We start from the raw sequence: 21,898 nt of genomic DNA on the forward strand, positions 1-21,898 counted from the left end.
TTCCCTAAATATCTGGCCATTTCCTAACTCCAGTGTGCTGCATGCAGTCCCTGCACACCCCTTTGTGAGAGGGGGCCAAGTAAGACCTTGGGAATGCAGGCTGAGGTGCGATGCATTCAGGCCCATCACTGCCCACGCCAGCCTCAGCTTGGTTACGCCACTATTTCCAGCTCCGAGGTTCAAAGCTTCCACCCTGAGAGATGATGCTGACAGCGCCCCCTGCCCCCCAACCCCCATGAAGGAGCAGTTTGAAACAGCAAGCAATTTTCCTTATCCAGTTGAGAAGCTGGAACAACTTGTGTGGTTCTTGAACGCATGTGCATCAGATGCCCAGACCTCTCAGCTCCCTGCTGCGTAAGTGTTGCCAGGAGCTTTCTGAGAACAGCCCTGCTTCTGCTCCTGTAGTTCAAGAGGAGCGAGTCTCCTTAAATCTCTGCTTTTTCTTTTCTTTTCTTTTCTCCTCTATCTTGATGGATACTGGTTTGATTATTGATGCAAACATGAGTTTGCTGTGCCATTCTAGTAAATCAATGAATTGCCTTTTTGTCCAAGGGCGTAAAGATCTTTGCTCACTCAAAAGGAGCACATTTATCAAAGACTGATTCTGTTCATCCATGTCTCGATGTGACAGGTGGCCTGCAGCACCAAGAAATGCCCAAACTTGAGACCCGGGATGAAAGCAAAGTTTTGCTTTCCAGGTCACCTTGAGTGGAAATGTTAGGTAGTTTAGATAGAAATGAGCCCTGGGCAGGGGGAGGGGAAGGGGAAAGGAACCATCCAGAACACAAGGAACCCAAGCTGTCAATCAACCAGAGCACAGGGAACCTGAGTTATCAATCAATCAAACAATCATGAAACCATGATATAAAATCAGGACAAATAAAGGAACGGTGCCTTTTTTCCTCTTGGATTGGCCCGCTCCCAATTCCCGAGAGTGAACTGTATTTCACTTTTTTTTATTTCACTAATAAAAATTTTGCTTATCACGCTTTCTGTCTCTCGTCAAAAATCTTTTCTGGGTGACTAAGAACCAAGGTAATTCTAATTTCCCTTTTCCCAGGAATAGAAACATCACAGGCTTGGAAAGGTTCCCCGGAGAAGACTGGGCAGAGAGGCTTTTGACCTTCCAAAGCCAGATGTGCGCGGTTAAGGGGCACAAGGAAAGCACCTGCCGGCAGCCAGAAGCCTACAAGCTCTCGCCGGCCTCTGGGTGTGAATCAGCCTGGAGCAGGGTGCCTCTCGCTCCCCTTCTCCCTGCTGATTAACAGCTTTTATGGAAATTCAGGACTCTTTAAAGGAACTCTGGATTCCTATTTGCAAACATTTTTAACAGGGACTAGCCTGGAGGAGGGACGCCGAGAACAATCCACAACATTTTTCCCCCTTCTTCTCAGCTTTTGCTGTGGAAACAGGACCTAGGAGAATAGGGTTCCAGGTGGGAGCTTCCACTTTGAGCTTGCCTGGCCCCAAAGTGCCTTCAAAACCTGGTAACTGGGCCCTGGCTGGTAGCTTCGGGGTGGCTGTGGGTTGCCACCTCATGGGCTGCTCCGGGGGACCACTGGGTCACCGCCTCCCTGGCAGGTGCCTTCTCATCACCTGGAAGAGCACTGTGAGGCCACACCTGTGTTCCATATATTTTCTCCACAAAAGGAGTCAGCGGTACGAGGTCACTTTTCTCCTCTAGATTCCGTGCAAAGAGGAAACCCTCCCTCAGGCAAACTAAGAGGGTGAGACCTCTGCCCAGGCACTGCCAGGAGGCGTCAAGATCCCCTGTCAAGAGAACCTTTCATTGTCCCTGGGCCCGTATTTTGCACCCGGAGTTGGCGGTGATAGTCAGCTAAGCTCATGGTCACCTTGGATGCATCCTTCTGGTGATAAGGCCCGGCCAGCATCAAGAGCTCAGCCTCGCCTTCTGGGTCCCACTTGCTGACGTGAAGCACGGTCTGTGACATGCGCTGGATGTGCGGGATGCGCGCTCCTCCCCGGCCTGCACAGGAAGCAGAGAGGCCATGAGGAGTGAGTTTTGTGAGCAGAGGCAGCAGAGGGGCACTCAGCTGGGGCCAGGGACACTGCAGAGGCTGGCTCTGGGACACAGGCAGCTTGGGGCAGGAGTAGGGGAAGGAGGCAACAGCATCAGCCTCCCCTTTTGGACCCACTCATCGAGGATCGCTTCCACCAGCCAGGCCTTGAGGCGCACGGCCTTTGAAGCCATCAGGTGCTCAGAGTGAAGCCAGCAGGGTGACTGGGTGAGGTAACCACGCACCTCAAATAGCGTCCAGTCTCGCTGCTCCAGCTGAACGAGTGTAGGAGATCGCTTGGGAGCAGGCACGCTGCGCCTGGCCCTGAGGCACAGTGGTGGAGAATCTCCCCTGCAGGTGCTCCCCGGCCTTATTTCAAGGCTGGAGCACCCCTCCCCATCCCGCACCCTCCTCATTGGATTCCAGGCCTCACCTCCAAACTGCACAGCTGGAGTTTGCTCCCGGTACTCGGCAGGTGCATCTGGCCAAGCGCCTGCATCACGATCCTCCCGTTTCCAGCTGCGCTGAGAGAGAGACAGAGCTCCCGGCTTGAGGCAACCACTGGGAAACTGTGGAATCAGTAACTGTGGACTCGGGGTTGGGGGGGTGAAGACAGTCCCAGAGAGGTAGGAAAGAGCCAACATCAGGACAGTATCTTTCAGAGAAGCGAACTGGGATTTGCAGAGACCTGGGTGCATTTTTTACCGTTCTAATGGGACCAGTTTAGCATTCCTGAGGGGCTGGAATAACTTTTAAATGGAAAGCCTAATTAAATACATCAAAAAGCAAAAACTCAAGGGGTAAAAAATGTATTCAAAGGCTTAAGCAAGTCCCGCACTTCCTCCTGAACACTGACCACTGAGTCCCCTCCCCAGATGCCAGTATATTTCTTGCTTCTTCCTTACCGTGTTAGAGACAGCTGAGCTCACCCAACAGCAGGTGGTCCCTGTGCTTTGGGCACTGGAGGAAAATGCCTTCAAACTTTTTTCAGTTGTCTATATAGCATGGTAGCCTAGGATGCATGAGGTCCTGGAATAAATCCCAACTGCAGCCATTAAAATAAATGAATGAATGAATGAGTAAACCTAATAAAAAATAAATAGCATAATTATATTTTCATTTCTTGATTTTTCTCCCAGCTGAAAGCATTACCTATTAGCTGCTACTCAGAAAAATAAAGCTGTGTATTTCTCCCACCGGTAGTCGGGGTGTCATGGCCAGATTCAGGGGCGAGAGATCCACAGAAGTCACTCAATCTCATGCTGTACCCTTACAGGAGTTCTGCAGGCCAAAGAAGTGCATGAGAAATTTGCAGGTGTCTGTCTGCCAGGGGCAAAAGTCTTGAGACACAAGCAGAATATAAATTCAGAGTCAAATAAGGGCAAAATCCATTTGAAGGATAATAGGATGGAGGTATCAACTTTCAGAGCGAGGCAGACAGACTAGGTGAGTGTGTAGTTGAATCCGAAGGACCTGGGCTCCATAACTCTCCTTTCAGGAGGTCGTGGGGCGCACTGAACATTGAAACGTGAGGTCCCAAAAGTGTCACCAACAAGAATCCAGTCCAGGAAGCATCCAATGAGAATCTCTGGTCTGAAATCTATTCATTACGTCAAAACGATATAGGAGGACACAGTTATTCCTTACTTGGCTTCAGAGGATACTTGCTGTTCTATGCATTTGTGTGTGTGTGTGTGTGTGTGTGTGTGTGTGTGTGTGTGTGTGTTTGTGTAGAGAGAGATCTTCTGCTCCCTTAAAGTTTCAGAAATGGATATAGAAATATTTAAGTGAATTAAAGTAGTAGTTGTGTTAGAAAGGAATCTGTCATTTATATAGAAATTCTAGGATGTGCAAAATAATTTATAGTAATAGAAACCAGGGAGTGATTGCCTGAAGATGGGGATGGAGGGGAAGGGGTTGGGAAGAGGAACTGGGGCGCTCAGGGGCATGATGGCCATGTGCATTAACCTTGATCACAGTGGTAGCTTCACTGGATGTGTCTATACACCAAAACTAGTCAAATTGTACACATTTTGGTTTGCTTTTTAAATGAAAAAAAATTCTGTACACATTATATTATAAGCAGTTTATTGCACTTTATTGTCCAAAGTGGTTACAAAGGGAAGGGAGTCCACATACATGCTGTCTCGTGTTCCTGAATATTTCAGACAATGTAACATATTAGAGGAACAGTTTTGCAACTCCAATTTAAAATATGTTAAGTCATGGATTTAGATGTGTGGCTTTAAGATGAAACCCTAGTATATATTGGATATTGAATCACGGAAGAGAACTGTAGGTTCAACATACGAATGTGCCATTTATTTGCTGTATAGGAATTATTAGCAATCTCCCACAGAGACTGAGGCCCCCTCCTGGAAGAGCTCTGTGTTTCTGGGTGTCCTTAGTGGGCACATCGTCTTACATTTTTCACTGGAGTGTGGGAAGCTTTAGAGAAGACAGAATGAAGCATCACGGCTTTGTAAGGGGGCTAAGCGAGTGAAGCACTGCTTCAGTTGCCAGCAGCCACCCATTTGGGGGCTGGCATCTTCACTTCCAGGGTACCTGTGGCCGGGCCCCTGTCCTGCAGGAGGCTCCCAGTGCCAGCGAGAAAGCCCTCATGAAACCGGGGGACACGGACCCTCCAGGGCAGCGGACTGCATGCAGGGCTGGGAGGGTGGAGGGGGTGCTCTGGCCGGGGCTCCAGCCACTCGGGGGACATCGGGAAGTTAGCTGGTGGCGTTTTTAGCAAAAACTAGGGATGTGTTTTCTCGACTAGAGGAATTCCCAGTGGAGACACCAGAGCACCTTCCCCAGAATACTTCGAGCGGTAGGGCTCACAGGTGCCCCTTATTGATAGGAAAGTGACACTTTGCTGGTCTCTGATTTAAAATGCAGTTTCTCCAGCAGCTCTGCTGTGGTAAGAGATTCCAGGATTCCTTTCTATTTTTGCTATTTCCGTCCCTCCTTTCTAAGGGAGCTGCCCCATGAGGGTTTGGAGGGAGCTTGAGGAAATGGGGGCAGAGCCCCCTCCCAACCCTCCCCCAGCCTGGGGTGCCAGCCTGGCCGCCCCGTACAGAGACCACCTTGGCTGGCAGGCGGGCTGGGAGCACAGAGGAACGAAGGGAATAGGAAGAGTGGGGGCCACTCCATCCCACCCTGCACACCAACCCACACGCCTACCGAGAACCCAGGGGCAGGCTTCTCATCTTCTATCCCATCCTCTACCATTTACTCCCTCGGTGATCTCTGCAGCCTCCCCGCATTCAGTCACATCTCCGCGCTGATGGTCTCAGCCTCCCCTTTCCAAATCCTCCAACTTCCCTCTAATTAATCCTCAAAGTGTCCCCACCACCCAGCACCCACACCTGCTACCTCTGCCTTCTCCACATCAGTTCATGGAGATGCCATCCTTCTGGATTTCCAGCCCCAAACCTTAGAGTCCTTCCAGGATTTCTTTCTCTGTCTCTCTGTTAATGCACCACTTCAACAAATCCCCTTAGATGGAACTTCACAGAATATCCAAACTCTAGTCACATCTTACCGCCTCCCTGCTATCCCCATGGTCCAGGCTGCCACTCTCCTCTTGGTGACGGCGCAGCCACCTCTCTCCCCTCACCCCCGTCAGTCTCCTCTCCAGCACGAGGGCAGGAGGAATTCCCCTGCAGGGAAATGAATCTGTGTCACTTAACACCCTGCACGGCCTGCTAGTTTTCTCTGAGCAAAAGCTGAGATGTTTGCATGGGCTCCTCCCCATCTTTGAGTTGTCCACCTTCTCCTTCTTGGGTTCTTCCCCACTGCGTTCTGGTCCCAGAGCCCTCAGCTGTCCCTTAGTCCCCATGCTCTAGCTTCAGGTCCTTTTACTGCTCCCTTTCCCTCCATGAATTGGTAGCTTTCCCCCCTCCCAGTCCCCACACCACCACTAGCACCAATAGTCATAACACATGAAGACCTTGCATGGGCTCTGGATTTAAAACCACGACTTCATCCTCCTTTCTTGTTTTCATTTTCTCCAAATCACACCCTTATCTCACCAACTCTGTGTTTCACTAAGTTTTGCTCACTTCTCAGTTTCTCCTATCACAGCTCTATGAGCCCCACCCAGTCCATAAGATCTGGGACTTTTTTTTAACTGCTGCATTCCCTGCACCTGGAACCCTGCTGGACACACAGATGTGCTCCATAAATATTTGTTGGATGAAAGAATGGGCAGAGCGCAGGGTGCACACACTCAATGTTGCATCCAAAGTCATGGATGCCAGTGCGCCAATGGGTTGGCCAAATACTGGAAGTGAGAAAGAACAGACTCACCTCTTTGATTCACAAATGTCCCTAACCTTTCAGCCAGTGGGGGAATCAGGTTTCTGTGAAATTAAATCCAGTCCCGCCTAACCCCAGACTCCTAGATTTGCTGTTTTCCTCTGACTTTTCTTGTACAGTCATTTCCAATTGATTCCAACCAAATTCTGAGAAAATATAAACTTCTCCCCTAGTTCTTCTTGATCATACTCTACACAGAATTGTGAAGATATTTTTTTAATTGAAGTATAGTTGACTTGCAATGTTGTGTTAGAGCACAGCATAGCGATTCAGTTACACACACATATATTCCTTTTCATGTTCTTTTTCATTATGGTTTATTACAAGATATTGAATATGTTTCCCTGTGCTCTGCAGTACGACCTTGTTTCTCTCTTATATATAGTGATGTGTATCTGTGAAGAGGCATTTTTTACTCAACAATATATTCGGTACATTTCTTTGATGTTTAATACACTTAACTCTACCTCATTCTTTTAAACATTGCCTGTCCCTGTATGAGCTGGGAGGGGCTGTAGGGAACCGTCTTGCCTCCCACGTGTTGCAGTGGGTCCCAGGATCAACATCTGCAGCAGTGCAGGAAGGGACAGAGCTCTTGGGCTAGAAAAGCCCTCCAGAACTGTCCCAAGTTTGGGCAGGAGGGCCGAGCCTCAGTCTGCTACATCTTTAGCTGGAGGTGGAGCTGCTCCGAAAGGGAGTAGGACCCTGGGCGGAGCCGCCATCCTCAGATGAGGCGATCTTTCTGACTGGCCTCTGAGAGATGCATCCTGGTACTTATCCTAGCTGCAGCCAAGGGACGTGCCCTGGGATCCTGGAGGGGAGTCTGGCAGGCGCCATTCAGATCTGCCTCTCAGGTATGCAGTGGGAACAACTCCAGTGCTCTGGGAGGCTCACTTTATGGGATAAACTTAGCAGGGTTTATCCATCTAAGGACTCATCATCCCCTCCTGCTCTGTCCTTTGTAGGTTCCCCTCATTTGGCACATGTGTTGGTCTCAGTGACTTGCCTGAAAGTATGACCCTGACCTTCATCCCGGAGAGGTCATCATCCCCTTCTTGCTCAGGGACCTGGGGGCACATGCTCAGCAGGGTGTGGGCACATGATCAGGGTCCAGACAGCACATGATCGGGGGGGTGGGAACGTGAGCAGGGCCCAGGCGGCACTGGATAAGGCACTTCAGGGGTATTTTATCAGCAGGGTGTGGCCCCGTGATCAGAGGTTGGGTGGTGTTAGATTAGGAGCCTGGGGCATGTGATCAGAAGATGGTGGGCACATGATCAGAGGCCGGGCAACAGGTGATATGGGGGTCTGTGGCTGAACACGTGATCACTGGCCGAGCAACACGTGATCAGGGGTTGCACATTCCGACCTGGGGCCTGGGGGCACGTGATCAGCAGGGCTGTGCACGTGATTGGGGCCGTGCTGGGTAAATGCAGTGTCCTGCTGGGTTTTTTCAGTATAGGCAGGATAGTCTTGTTTACCAAACCCAAAACCTCTGTGTTCACAAGGAGGCAAATGAAGGAAATATGTTACAGACTTTCACATCCCAGAGGGAACATGGGCAGAAGACTTGGTTCAGCTACCCTAAAATTGAAGAGAGTCACTAACAACACTTTTTCGACATTTTCAAGCTGGTTTCCCAGTGCTGCTTTCAAATGAAAGGCAGTTTGCACTGTAAAACCGACATTGGGTGAATGCCTCCGCATTTATATAGAGGCAGGCTTGTCTCCCAAACACAGAAACTCTTTTTTCCCAGCAAGGTAGGTGAAGACCCATACTTGGCTCTTAACTGGCCCTCCAGGATGCTGTACTGGTTGGGACACGAGGCTGCTGTGTCCCAGATCCCTGCTTAGGAGATACCTAGATGTCACCACCTCAAAGACACAGCAGTCCTTTATCTCCGCCCTGTCTCTGAGCCCTGATGTCTAGTTTCCACCAGGAAGCTGGGAGCTGTGATCCCTGTGGGGCGAGTGCAGGCAGGACTATGGGTCCCTCAAAGCCACCGCTGCCTGCGCTGGGCATCGAGGGCGGTGGCTTTGAGGGGGTCCTGGTGGAGGCCTGCCTGTGCAACCGCAAGACCTGTGGCAGTGAGCGCTCCGAGAGGAGTGTTCTTGGAGGGGAGTTGCCCTGGGCTGGCCTCGGTGGGGAGAGTCTGGGCCATTTCCTGGCCAGAGGAGGGGGCCTGGGCGGGGCCAGGCACGCTGGGGTCCGAGGTATAAGGTGTGGGACCTGATGCAAGGGTGGGGTCAGAGGGTTGGAGCCTGGCCAGGGGCAGGGCCAAGTCCTCATCTGGAAGGGGTGGAGACCAGTAAAAATAAGGGCCCAGGAACCCGGTGTGACCCGGTGTTAGATGGGACTGGGGCTTTCTTTGCACCTGTGGGTTGGGAATTTTGGGGTGCACACAGACAGCTGACCTTGTGGCCTCTGCCACAATCCCCAGCCCGGCCCAGACCCACCTGCCCCAACCCGCGCCTGCCTACAGGACATATTTCTCTAATAAGCCTCTCTATTAACCTCACACTTATTTCAGCTGCTTCTGTAAAGTTAAATCAAATTATAATGAGATTCTCATTCTTTGGGTTATTTTTCCCCTGATGAAATTTCCTGGGGAGAGCCGCTCATCTCAGGAGCCTGTGGGGGGCCCTGGAGTGACTGGCAGGGCCACGGAAGGCAGGAGCGCTGGTGGGATGCTGAGCAGGGGAGGGCAGCAGCCACTCAGTCATGCTGTCCTGCAGCTGATGCCTGAAGGCCCTGGAGGAAGAGAGGGAGGTCCCCAAGGTAGGGGGGACTGGACCCACGGGATCCACAGGGGTTGGTGCCAGGCCGGGGCACCTAGTCCCACGTTTCCCATCTGCCCAGTGGGGCCAAGCGGCCCTTGTGCTGGCAAGCCCGGCCCCACTGCAGCTGGGGGCTGTGGGACCAAGGGCTGAGAGCGCCCTTCTTGAGCTGCAGGGTGGCGGCTGCAGGCCAGCACCTGGGAGCTGACCTGAACCCGCCCTGCAGCCGCCTGCACACCAACTCCTTGAGCCAGTCCTGCTGCCCACCGATGCCTGGCGGCTTGAGGAGCTGGGGGACGAGCTGCAGCAACTTGAGTTCCCCGCCCCTGGCACAGAAAGGTGAGTGGCCGCGGCTGGGCGGGGCTGACAGGCAAATGCTCTTCAAGTCTGGGAAGTGGGGAAATTCGGCTCCAGGGGACTAGGTTTTTGGTCAAATATTAGACGTTATTAATCGTTGCCGATTCTAAGTAATGCGTGTGGTAATTTACCGTAATTAGACTAACCTCAGGTGCCAGTCGCTTGTCTCCAGCCACACCGGATTTAGGGGAACAGGCGTGAGACAAAGCGTCTGACCCCAGGGACCCAGGAATGGCATGAGATCGCCAACAGGGCCAGGGGAAATGACAAGTCTTTGGGATCAGCTCTGAATCTAATGCTCTTCAAACTCAAAAAAAAAAAAAAAAAAAAAAAGCCTCAGGGGCCTCCCTGCGGCCACCTGCTGCCCAGCATGGCAGGCCTCCTCCTGAGGAATTCCAGAGGGTCTGAGCGGAGCCCCCGGCACGGGGAAGGCAGCAGGCCTGTGATGCTGTAGGTCTGGGCGCACAGGTGACCCTGTGGCCGAGGAGTGCTCCCCACGGAGCGTGTGCTCCAGCACCCGCCGCGCGGGCTGGCAGGCGCGCGCGCGCTTCTGCGTGTCCTCCTCCTAAAGGACGCAGCGCAGCGGGCCCTGCGGGAGCGCGTGTGCGCAACTCCTCCGGGATTCCCGGTGGGCGGGGCGGCAGGGCCCGAGGGCGGGGCGGCAGGAGCCGGGGGCGGGGCGACAGGGCCCGAGGGCGGGGCGGCAGGAGCCGGGGGAGGGGCGGCAGGAGCCGGGGGCGGGGCGACAGGGCCCGAGGGCGGGGCGGCAGGAGCCGGGGTTGGGGGGCGGCAGGGGTGGGAGATGGCTGCCCTGTCGGGCAAGGGTGCCGGAGAGCTCTGTTCCCTCCATAGTGCATGACGCCTGGCAGGAGGGGTCGCTTCAGAGTCTGAGCACCTGCGACCGATGCTTCCAGGGCGGCACCCGCACCTGTCGGCCGCCGCAGTTTAGAGGCAGCTACTGTCAGAGCCCCGAGAAGCAAATCAATTTTGGCAACATCGCCCTGTGCCCTAGTAGGTGAGAAGGAGGGCGCTGGGTGGGACTACGGGGGACCGCGGAGGGAAAGGAAGGGCCCAGCGGGTCGCTGGCCAGCCCCAGGAGCCCAGCTTTGCCCACCCAGACCCACCTGCTGGGGGCTCAGAGCTGGGAGCCTAGGCAGTGATCAGGCTGGAGCTGAGAGACCCTGGGGCGTGGTACTCACGTACCATGGGTGTTGGGGTAGGGGGCCCCCTTGGGTGCCACACCGATGCCTCAGATTTCACGGTAGTGTGGGGAGTCCCCAGGGGTGTTGACACTTGGGCCCCAGGCTGGGTGGTGGGTGTAGGCCCTGGGTGCTCACAACGGCTTCCTGTCCCTTTCCTCCCCCGAGCCGGGCAGAGGATGAAAATGGAACGAGTGGTCAAGTTGGAGCAAGTGCTCGGCCAGCTGCTCCCGGGGCCGGGAGCATCGCACGCGGGAGTGCAGTGCACTTTCCTACAGGAGAGCTGGGTGGAAACTCAAGACTTTTTTCTGCAACAGTGCCCCGATCAGGGGTGTGCCGAGGGACCTGTGGGAGGGGGACCTGATGGGCATGGGCCACGAGGGTGGGGTGAGACCCCACAGGGGCTCATCATGGGACCCTGCAGTTTTCCTGGGGATGCAGGGGTCAGTGGGGTGATGGTGGGAGACCAACCAGTGCATGTGAGGCATTTGTTTTATCCTGTATCAAGCTGAGCTTGGCTTCCACTCTCAGGGTCTAAGTTTCTTTTTTTCTAGAGGCTTGAGCCCCTACATCTCTGTGTCTGCATCCCCATGGCTCCTGTTCCTGCACCCTCCTCAATCCATCCTTGGGCCTCTGTGCATGGTGGCATTGCACAGTGTCAGACCTGGGCGTCGTGACGTGGCTGCCGTGTTACATGTGAGGGTGGCACACAGCGGTGGGAGAGTGCATGCTTGGGGCCCTTCTTTAGGGGTGCAGCCTTCCAAGGCCCCCAAGATGAGCACCAGCAATGCAGTGCCCAGCAGTGTCCCAGTGAGTGTCCATCCACCCCATAGCTGGACTCTGGGGAGGGGCATCCTCAGAGCCTGGGTGCACTTAGGGCTCAGCTCTTCTGGGGAATGACACTCCCTCATGACAGTGGATTCCCTGAAGGGGTCTTGCCTTCCTGGCCCGGCTGCCAGCTCTCTGCCCCGCTTCATGTATCCCACCCTCACTTATATCTCTGACCCTTGGCAGAGCCCCATGGGAACTGTGATGAGGACAGCTTTGGTGCTGTGCTCTGGAAGGACATCCCGGCTGGAGAGGTGGCTGCTGTCTGGTATCCTCACAATGGCACAGGTGAGGACCAACAGGTGGGTGTCATGGGGACTCCTGTCCTTGAGATGCCCCCCCAAGGAGCTGTCAGTGCAGGGCACACGGCCCAGATTATGCCCGTGCAGCCTGTGCCCAGAAGCTGGGGTACAGAGTGTGGGAGCCCAGGGTCGCGCGTCCTGAGAGTCCACCAGGAGGCAGATCTGCTTGAAGCCCTTTAGTGCGACATCCCACGAAACGACCCATGGACACGTGGGAAACTGAGGCACAGAGACGTTAACACAGTGGCCCGAGGCTTGCAGGGCCGGTAAGTGGGAAGTCAGTTTTGAAACGGGCCGTTTTAATCCCTGTGCAGCCCTATGGGGTGATGGGGCTTGGCAACGTCAGAGCGGGCACCCCATGTACCCCACACACGCCATACAGCCAACATCCCCGTATACCCCATAGATCCCATACCCTCCATGCACCTGTATACACCCCACCCACCCCGTGCACCCCACACACCCCATCCACACCATACACCCCACATTCCCTGTACACCCGGCCCACCCACAGGTTCCCTTCACCCTGCCCCTGCAGTGCTCACCCCAGGAACCCAAGCAGCCTGCCCTCCTCCAGGCCTTCATCCAGAGGCCACCTCCTCAAGGAGGACTTCCTGACCACCTGTTTGGAAGGACACCCCCCAGGGGTCATCACTACCCCACAGACCACAGACCACCTGTTTTCCTCTCTGCTCCGGTCACAGTCTGTCTCCCCTGCTACACATCAACACCAGGAGAGAATCTGTCTCCTGCATCCACAGTGTTAGACCCATCCCAGACACATGGTAGGTGCTCAGAGACGCGTGCGTGATGCATTTGCTCCCCTGTTCTGTCATCATGATGTCCTCAGCAACAGAGGGCCAGCCTCGTGCGGGGCTAGGCATCCAGAGGTGGGGCGCATCCGTGCCCCCAGGGCCTCTTGCAGGGGAGACTTCCTGGGCCCCAGAGCTGTGCACGAAGGACCAGGGAGGGCGTGGTCTGTCGGAAAGGGAGGGCGTGGCCAGCACGCTGGGCCTGGAGGAGAAGTGCACGTGGGCCAGGCACTGCGTGAGCAAAGGCACAGAAGTGGTTATCAGCTGGGGGTGGGATGCTGTTGGGGGAAGACCCCGGCGATGGAGGACGTTCAGGTGACAGCTGGACCTGTGAGGCTGTTGGTTCCTACGGCCTTCCCCATTCACCCCACACCGAAAGCACCCGCCCCCATGCACACCCAGACCCAGGCCACGGGTGCTGGGTGATGGGAGCAGAGTCTGCCTGGAGTGGGTGGGCCTGGAATTAAGGGGCTCAGAGACGTTGGGGCCTCCACCTCATCCTGTCCTCCCAGGCCAGTCTGCCACTTTGCCCCTGGGATGTCTCGATCGGGGCCAGACAAAGCCCACTATGGCAGCATTTTTCAGGTGCAGCTTGGTGGTGTCCTACAGAGGCAGGGGGTCTTCAGGAGGTCAGCTGGGCCCCTGCAGCAGGAGGAAGGACTGCAGATGCCACCAGCTGTCTCTGCTCTGGCTTCTCCCCAAATGTGCTGTGTCCCCATCAGCCCCTTCCCCATGCCCAGCACCTTCTTTCCCGGGTCCCCCTCTCACCTCCTTCCATCCATTGTCCCTTTACAGTCCCCAGCCCTGTGAGGGAGTTTCTGTATCTGTCCCTTTTACAAAGCAGAGCCAGGAGGGATGTCCCAGGAAGGGACACCCAGGTAGACACCACTCCCTGTGGCCTCAGACCTGCTGTTGGAACCCATTTCTGGCACCTTCTAGGGCTGTGTGCAGGCCTGGGTTCTCACCGGAGCCAGGGGACTCCTTCTGGGGTCGGGGGTGTCAACAGAGGGCTTGGAAGGGACCAGGAAGTTGTCCAGGCCCTGGGCCTCATGGGGAGTTTGGCATCGGGCAGCAACCTGACTGGGTGGCCCTGGGGGTCCTGCACCCACACTGAGCCACGAGCACCCCTGTGTGATGATGCTGGACTCCTGGGTCTGCTCCCAGGCTCCTCACCGTGAATCCTCTCTCCGTCTCTGCCTCCCTCTCTCTCTCTGTCTCTGTTGTGTCTCACCCACTGCCACCCTCTCCGGTCCTCGCCATACATGAGCTCCCGGCCAGAGGAGCCATGGACATTAGCTTCACCATGAAGGGCTGGCGGGCCATGGGCGACTGGGCCAAGGACAGGGTCACTGTGTCCAAGATGATCTTCTCCACGGGGTGGGAAGTTGAGGGTCCTCAGAGTGTAGGAGGCGGCACTCCAGTGTTCGAGGCCCACCCACCTGCCATGTATCTTCTGGAGTGTGGTCTGCTGCTTTAAGGGCGAGGGTGGCATCCATTTCTTCTCCGTGTTTATGTGGTTGCCCCTTCCTCCAGGAAGCCCTCCCTGCCCTCCCTGTGCTGGGAGGCTCTCAAGCAACCTTGGCTGAGTGGACCAGTGGACTGCCTCCTGGAAGGGAGGGCAAGGGTCTCACCTAGAGTCACACAGCAGGTGACTCTGGGTCCCAGGAAGAAGAACTGTCCCCTATGGGGTCACCAAGGGCTCCGTGGCAGCCACCCCATCTCCACCGCATACTGCATCCGCGGTGAGGGTGGATGTGACTGCAAAGCTCGGGCGTCCTCCAGGGGCACCCGCCCCCCTCAGCTGAGCAGGTCCCTGGCCTGTGGGTGGGTTGGGAGGAGGGTGACTGGCGGCGCTCTCCTGCAGAGGGAGGCACCGTGGGTATGTGGGCTGGGGGAGGCCAGGGTGGGGAAAGTGGGGGCCCAAGCACTGGGGCTTTTGCCCCAACATGGCCCGCTGGCTCCCCCAGAAACACAACTGTCCTGGACTCCACGGTCATCTCCGTGACCGTGAAGCCCCTGCCTCGCTGCCCTCAGAGATCAAGTTTGTCCATGTGTGCGATGTGGGTGCCCTCTGTGTGCAAGTCTGAGAGCACGTGTCACACCTGACCCCACGTGTGGTGCGCATGCTTGCACATCTTGGCCTCATGGCAGCCTTCAGAGAGAGCTGCCTTTACCCCCAGGTGATGGGTGGGGCACACCAAGGCTGGCAGGGGACTTACCTGGGTCACACAGCAGGGTTGTGTGGGGGCCAACACCCAACCCACGTCTGACGCCACTGCACACATGGCATCTTCGGCCTGGCCGTTCCCTTGGGGAAGACAGAACCATCCTCTGCTAAGAAATGAGTCTGCCCCCATCACGGGCCCTCCGTGCCCTGTGCCTTGGGGCAGTGGGCGCCAAGATGCACTTTGGACCAGCTGAGAGCCAGGAGCTGTGCAGTTACCCCGCCGGGACAGGGCTGCACCAGGCCTCGAGCCCCAGGGCCCCAGGACAGGGCTGCGGGGAGAGCCGGGCCCGCCCTTTCCCGCCGCCTTGCGGCCTTGGGCCTTGCTCACCCTCCCTGTGCCCTGGCTCCCTCCCTCGCCAAGTGGGAAGCCCCACTGGTGTCACACCGCAGCCTGCGGGACAGGGGCACTTGCTGAGGCCCTACCTGTGCCCCCAGCCCCAGGGTCTCCCTGTGACCCCACTATGCATTAAGCTGGACTGGCCACCTGGGCATCAAGAACTGGGCTTCAGCGCCTGCCCCCCAGCCTGGCCCAGAGAGGGGACAGGAGCTGCCCAAGGCCACACAGCAGGGCTTGGGGGCCCGGGCCAGTCCCTTCCTCTCTCTGGGCCTCAGTGTCTCCTCCTCAAACTCTGTCTGTGAGGGAAGAGCTTAGGCAGCGTGCCCAGCACAGGCCGGGCCCCGCAGTGATGGGCGGGTGGGGCTCATGGGGCGGACGGGCGGCCTGACGGCTCCCCCTCCCTCCCAAGGCCCCACCAACCAGCTCTGTATCCTGTGCGATGGGACTGACCTGTCAGTTCGTCTGCACTTTGTGGCCCCGGGGCCTCGGGCTTGGGGGCAGCCGACCACGCAGGGGAGGGGTGCAGCCTTCAGGTTTGGGGTCTGCTCACTCCCCCACTCTGTCTGTCCTGCACGGTCTCTCCATACCCAGATCAGGCTCTGAGGCAGCGGGGGGCCCATCCAGCTGGCCTCCCACCCCTCCCAGGGAAGGCCATGGTTGCTGGTCCAGAGGCGTCTGGAGGTGCCCCCACACCGGCCAGGTGACAGGCAGGTAGTTTAGCTTTGCAGGGGCATCATCAAGGACTGGGGTGGTGGGGTGCGACCCCCAGTGATCAGATGGGAAGCAGACCCAGTGGCTCCTGGGGCCCCGGGCCCAGTCCCTCGTCAGGCAGTAGCGACAGCCCGTGTCCGGAGCAGCAGCAGCAGGAACCAGGGGGGCAGGGCACTGGGCTGGACTGGCCGGGCTGCCATTTGGAGTCACAGAGCCTTGTGAGGGCCCAGGGCCAGGTGCCCTCCCAGACACAAGGAAGCAAAATGAGAGGTGGGGGGCTTTGTAGTCACAGGGAAGGGTTTGTGCAAAGGCCCCAAAGTAGGGGTGGCAACCAGAGATGAAGGGGGTCAGAATTTGGGGAGATAGAATGGGAAAGAACTTAGTGACCGGATCCCAACGTGCCGGGTGGGCCTTGTGGGGGCTGGGCCTCCCTTCCCAGAGTTTCGGTGTCCATTGTGGTGTGTGTGGTGAGAGCTGCATGTCACTGTCACAAGCCGCCCCCCTCAGCCCCGGGTCTGGCATCCCCAGGCCAGCCTGCAGGCCTGAGGGCACATGTGGCAAGTCCCTCATGCCGGGGGCAGGACAGCGATGGATGTGAGTCTGGGAGGTCAGGGAGGCTCTCAAAGTGGTTGCCCCTAGAGGTAGATGTCTTTTTCTGACAGAACAGGAAAAAGCGGTTTAGGCAGAAGGACACTCGGTGCAAAGTTGTGGAAGTTGGAGGGTACAGGAGGAATGTGAGGCCAGGGCGAGTTGGGCCACCAGAGGGGAGGCTGGATGTGTGCAGGGTGCTGGGGGGAGGCTGCAAGGGGATGGGGCCAGTTTGTAGGGCTGTGCGTCAGCAAGTATGGAAGTTGTTGTGGAGGAATGTGACTGCCATTCATCCATCCACCCTCCATCTACATATCCATGCTCCATTCATCAATCCACCCACTCAGCTATCCACCCACCCACCTTCTATCCATCCACCCACTTGGCTACCCATTCACCTCCCTATCCACCCATCCACTTGCTCATCTGCCCATCCGGCCCTTATCCATCCTCCCATCCATCCATCCATCCATCTACCCATCCATCCATCCATCCATCCACCCATCCATCCACCCACCCATCCATCCATCCATCTACCCATCCATCCATCCATCTACCCATCCATCCATCCATCCATCCAACCATCCATCCATCCATCCATCTACCCATCCATCCATCCATCCATCCACCCATCCATCCATCCATCTACCCATCCATCCACCCATCCATCCACCCACCCATCCATCCATCCATCTACCCATCCATCCATCCATCCATCCAACCATCCATCCATCCATCTACCCATCCATCCACCCATCCATCCACCCACCCATCCATCCATCCATCTACCCATCCATCTACCCATCCATCCATCCAACCATCCATCCATCCATCCATCCATCCATCCATCCATCCATCCATCCATCCATCCACCCATCCATCCATCCATCCATCTACCCATCCATCCATCCATCCATCCATCCATCTACCCATCCATCCATCCATCCATCCATCCATCCATCCATCCATCTACCCATCCATCCATCCATCCATCCACCCACCCATCCATCCATCCATCCACCTATCCACCCATCCATCCATCCATCCATCCACCCATCCATCCATCCATCCATCTACCCATCCATCCACCCATCCATCCATCTACCCATCCATCCATCCATCCATCTACCCATCCATCCATCCATCCATCCACCCACCCATCCATCCATCCATCCACCCACCCCTCCATCCATCCATCCATCCACCCACCCATCCATCCATCCATCTACCCATCCATCCACCCACCCATCCATCCATCCATCCACCCATCCATCCACCCATCCATCCACCCACCCATCCATCCATCCATCTACCCATCCATCCACCCATCCATCCATCCATCTACCCATCCATCCACCCATCCATCCACCTATCCACCCATCCATCCATCCATCCATCCATCCATCCATCCATCCATCTACCCATCCATCCATCCACCCACCCACCCATCCATCCATCCATCCACCTATCCACCCATCCATCCATCCATCCACCCATCCATCCATCCATCCATCTACCCATCCATCCATCCATCCATCCATCCATCCATCCACCCATCCATCCATCCATCCATCTACCCATCCACCCACCCATCCAGTCTTCAGTGATTTCTGGCCACTGACAAGGCACTGCTCTTTGACGACTCCCTTGTGCGTGGTCAGTAATCACTCAAGACCTCAGACTCCTCCAATCCACAGTGAGGAGGGACAGGAAAGAGGAACATACAGATCTCTGTGAAACCATCAGGTCATGGCACAGGCCAAGAAGTGGACCCAGTGGACCAAGTGGCAGGTGGGGTGAGGTGCCTTTCAGGGCAGGTGGATGGAAGCCTCTCTGGGGTTGTGTGTGAGAAGAAGCCTGACATATCACTGTGCACGTGGGTGTCTGGGGACAAGCATTTTGGCAGAAGGAACAGGCAGTGCAAAGGCCCTGTGGTGGGAGTGTCCAGGGCCATATGGCAGACTCCACTGCCCTTTCCATCTCTAGGTCTGGGGTTGTGAGGGCAGGGGCTGGGGCAGGGGCCTGGGTGGGGAGAGAGCTGGGGGAACCTCATACCCTTAGGAAACTGGCCCTCTGGCTTTAGTTGCTGTCAACTGCTTTTCTCTGGGTTTTGCATGTGACACATGCACCTTGTACAAATTGGAGTATTTAAAAATGATGAAAAAATAAAAAGCAAGAAATAGGGCCCAGGCGCTCACAGGACCCATGCTGGCCATCATGGGTGGTTATGCTGCGGCTGCAGATCCATTTTGTCTGGCCCCTGATGTTGGAACAAGCCCCTCCCCACAGCCCATAAACCCTCCCCAGGGGCTGTTCCAAGGCTGCCCGCAACTCCCTGTGGGTGCCTGTTCACCCAGCGGCCCAGCACCCTCACTTGGACAGCTCTGCCCACATTTCTAATTGTTTCTTTGCCATTGAGTCCCTTGGACAGTTTAAAGATCTTGGTGGCAAATTGCATTCCAGAAAGTTTGCCCCATCCCCTTGTTCCCTCCCCCTGGGGCAGTAGGCTGTGAGTGGTCTGGCCAGCCCAGTGAGTGTGGTCCCCAGGGCTGTGTGACCTGGGGCAGATTCCACCATCTAGGTGCCTCAGCCTCCCATCCCCAGGACCAAAGTCTGCCTGCTTGTGGGAGGGGGCAGAGTGGGCGATGGGGAGTGGGCTGCAGCCAGGTCCACGGGGTGCTCACCAGTGGCCTCCACCTCAGGTGTGGAGGGCCCACCCACTGCCCACCCCTGGATGAGACTTACAGGGTCACTACGCCTGGGCCCAGGGCTCTGAGGTCAGCAGGAAGGTGCTCCAGAACACACTTTGCCCGCAAGCTCCCTGTTCAGTCTTGGGCACGGCCCTAGGAGCCCGGTTAACTGTGCCTGTTACCTCTAGGGAAGCTGAGGCTCTGAAAGGACCACAGTCCAGCTCAAGATGGAGAATGTGGTATCTGATCCAGAACTGCGAAGCTTGGGCCAGAGGCTCGGGGAGGGGAAGGGGAGGAGAGGGTGGGGGCTGTCTCTCCCCTCCCCCAGACTTCCCCCATTTTGCTCTGCCCTGTGCTAGACAGAACCTCCTTCCATGTTCAGATGGGACCACTCCTCACATAACCAGGCTCAGAGGAGCCAAGCATTTCCTGAAATGGCGACCAGGGTCAGAGCCCCATGTCTACTTCCACCAGTGAGCCCAGAGATTGCGTCTGTGCTCTCCTACGTCTGTGTTTGTGTGTATTTGTGTGTGTTTGGGTGAGAAAATGTCTCACATCTGCAAAATTGTGTGTGTTGGGGGGGTGCCACTGGGGGCTGAGAACCATCCATGACATGACCATCCTCTGAGTAGTTCAATCTTTTGATCCATGATGTGATCCATGACTCTGTCCCTGGTCACTGATGGAGCCTAGATTCCAGACTCAGACTGAGCCCTGGTCCTGGTCACTGGTCACATGCTGAGTCTTGACCCTGGTCACACGTTGAGCCCTGACCCTGTGTCTCATCTGGAGTCACTTGTGAGCGTTCACATATAGTTATGCATGCGTCATGTCCTTGCAGGGCTGCCCGCTTTTCCAGCCACATGCAGTTGTCAGCCATGTGACATGCTAGTCTTGGAAAGTCTGAGCCACAGGCTCCACCAACAGAGCAGATCCTCTGCCTGCCTCACCCTCAGTTGTACACACACACTTGCACAAATGGGCTCAACTTCTACACTTGAGGTGACTGCTCCCAACAGGGCTGAGGGCCCCATCTCCCACACACATACCCCTACACCAGCCTGGCCAGTGGCACCGAGGGCCTTGGGAGCAGGGCCACTAGGGAGGGAAATGGGTGGTCTTTGCAGAATTCCCAGCTGTTTAGGTTCGTGGGTGGAGGATGGGCCCAGGACGGACGGACTGGTGCTGGGGGTTAAGGAAGGCCAGGAGCACATCATGGGAATTAAGTCCTGTGGTTCTGAAGGGACAGCTCCTTTCCCTCATGGAGGCTGCACGTAACCCAGAGTTACAAGGAGCAAAAAATTCAGAGCTAGCAAGATCCTTACAAATCACCTGTTCTGCTCTCAGTTGAAAATGGTGGAGGTGAGGGCCAGCTTAGAGACATCAGTGCAGGCCAGGCCTGGGCCAGACACCCTCCAGGTGCTCACACTGCTACAGCAGCCTTTTAGGAGGCGTTCTGCCTGACGCCAATCCCACGTGGGCTCCAGGAAGGGCAGACTTCCATACCCACCAGCTCTTTTGCTCCTGGGTCCTCGTGCTTGGCAAACATAAAGGCTCTGAGAAGTCCTGCAGCAGGCTTCTGTTCAGTCAGGTTTGGGTTTCCTTAATAGTGGGCACTGGGTACCCTCACTGAGCTGGCAGATCAGACACTGGGACTGGCTGGTGGAGGGCGTAACCTTCCTGCACAGTCTGTTGGGTTTTTTTCTCAGAGCCTGACCCTGCTCTAGGCAATGTTAGACCAGCCTGGCTGAGGAGACTGGGACACAGAGTGACATTGACATGGCCAGGGTTGCCCCATGGGTCATGACAGTCTGTGCCATCACCTTGCCCAGGCAGACCATAACCGTGTGGGGTGCAGCCATCCAGGGGGTGCTCAGGACCCAGGCTCAGCCCCTTCCCAGTGTTCCTAGCCCAAGTTCTTGTTGGTCCCTTAAAGAGCCTTGCCCCCACCCCATCCCTGGTTTCCTTGGAGACGGCAGTGACGGGGCAGGCCCAGGGAGGTAAGCGAATCGGAGACTTCTCAGGGTTCCTTGGTCACTGTCAGCCGCGGGTCAGTTCCCTGCCTGATGTCTCCCACACTGGCTGGTTCTTGATGGGGGCAGAGGAGGCAGCTCCGGGTGGGTGGATTATGAGGAGGATGGGACAGGAGACGGGCTCGACACAGACGTCCTCTTTGGTGGCCTCTGAAGGGTCTTAGGGTCCGCACTGCCAGTGAGCGTGGGAGGGGGGTGTGCTGTACCCCCCCATCTGGGTGGGGGGCTGGGGTTGGGGAAACGGTGCTCTGTTGCTCTCAGAGGGGAGGTCACCTACCATCGGCTGCTCCTGCCTGGCCCTGGATTCAGCCCCCCGCCCCTTCCCCAGGGCCTCTCCCTTCTCTGAGTTCACACCACTTTGTCCTTGGGGAGCAGCGGGGCTGGCAGAGGCTCACAGTGGGCCTGCCCTCTCCTCAAGGGTGCCTGAGCCCAGGCCTGCCTGTCCCCTGCCAGGCTTGGGAGCTGGAGCGGACAATGAGGGCGTGGCTTAGGGACTGCCGCTGTGCTCTGAGCCTGGGGCAGTGAGCATCTCCCCTGCCCAGGCATGCAGCCCTGTCCCCCCGAGCTGCTGCCCTCCACCCTGTGGGCCCCCTTGTCACTCTCCTCCTCAGTGCCAGCTAGAATGCTTGGTGCTTTTGTCCCTGGACCCGCTGCCCTCCTCCAGCCTCAAAAGCCACCTGCTCTTGGAGGCCTTTCTGC

At 56.5% G+C, this 21,898-nt stretch overlaps 1 protein-coding gene across 1 annotated transcript; it reads left to right on the plus strand.

Annotated features, from left to right (window-relative positions):
- Positions 1 to 17,405: 17,405 nt before the first annotated feature.
- On the plus strand, positions 17,406 to 18,083 carry LOC135319988 (guanine nucleotide exchange factor subunit RIC1-like; the record flags this gene model as incomplete). Its single annotated transcript, XM_064482400.1, has 1 exon — positions 17,406 to 18,083. A coding segment is annotated over one exon (678 nt), but the record flags the coding sequence as incomplete, so codon positions are not given.
- Between the last annotated feature and the right edge of the window lie 3,815 nt (positions 18,084 to 21,898).

Source organism: Camelus dromedarius, chromosome 35 (assembly GCF_036321535.1).
Source record: "Camelus dromedarius isolate mCamDro1 chromosome 35, mCamDro1.pat, whole genome shotgun sequence".
Taxonomy (NCBI): domain Eukaryota; kingdom Metazoa; phylum Chordata; class Mammalia; order Artiodactyla; family Camelidae; genus Camelus; species Camelus dromedarius.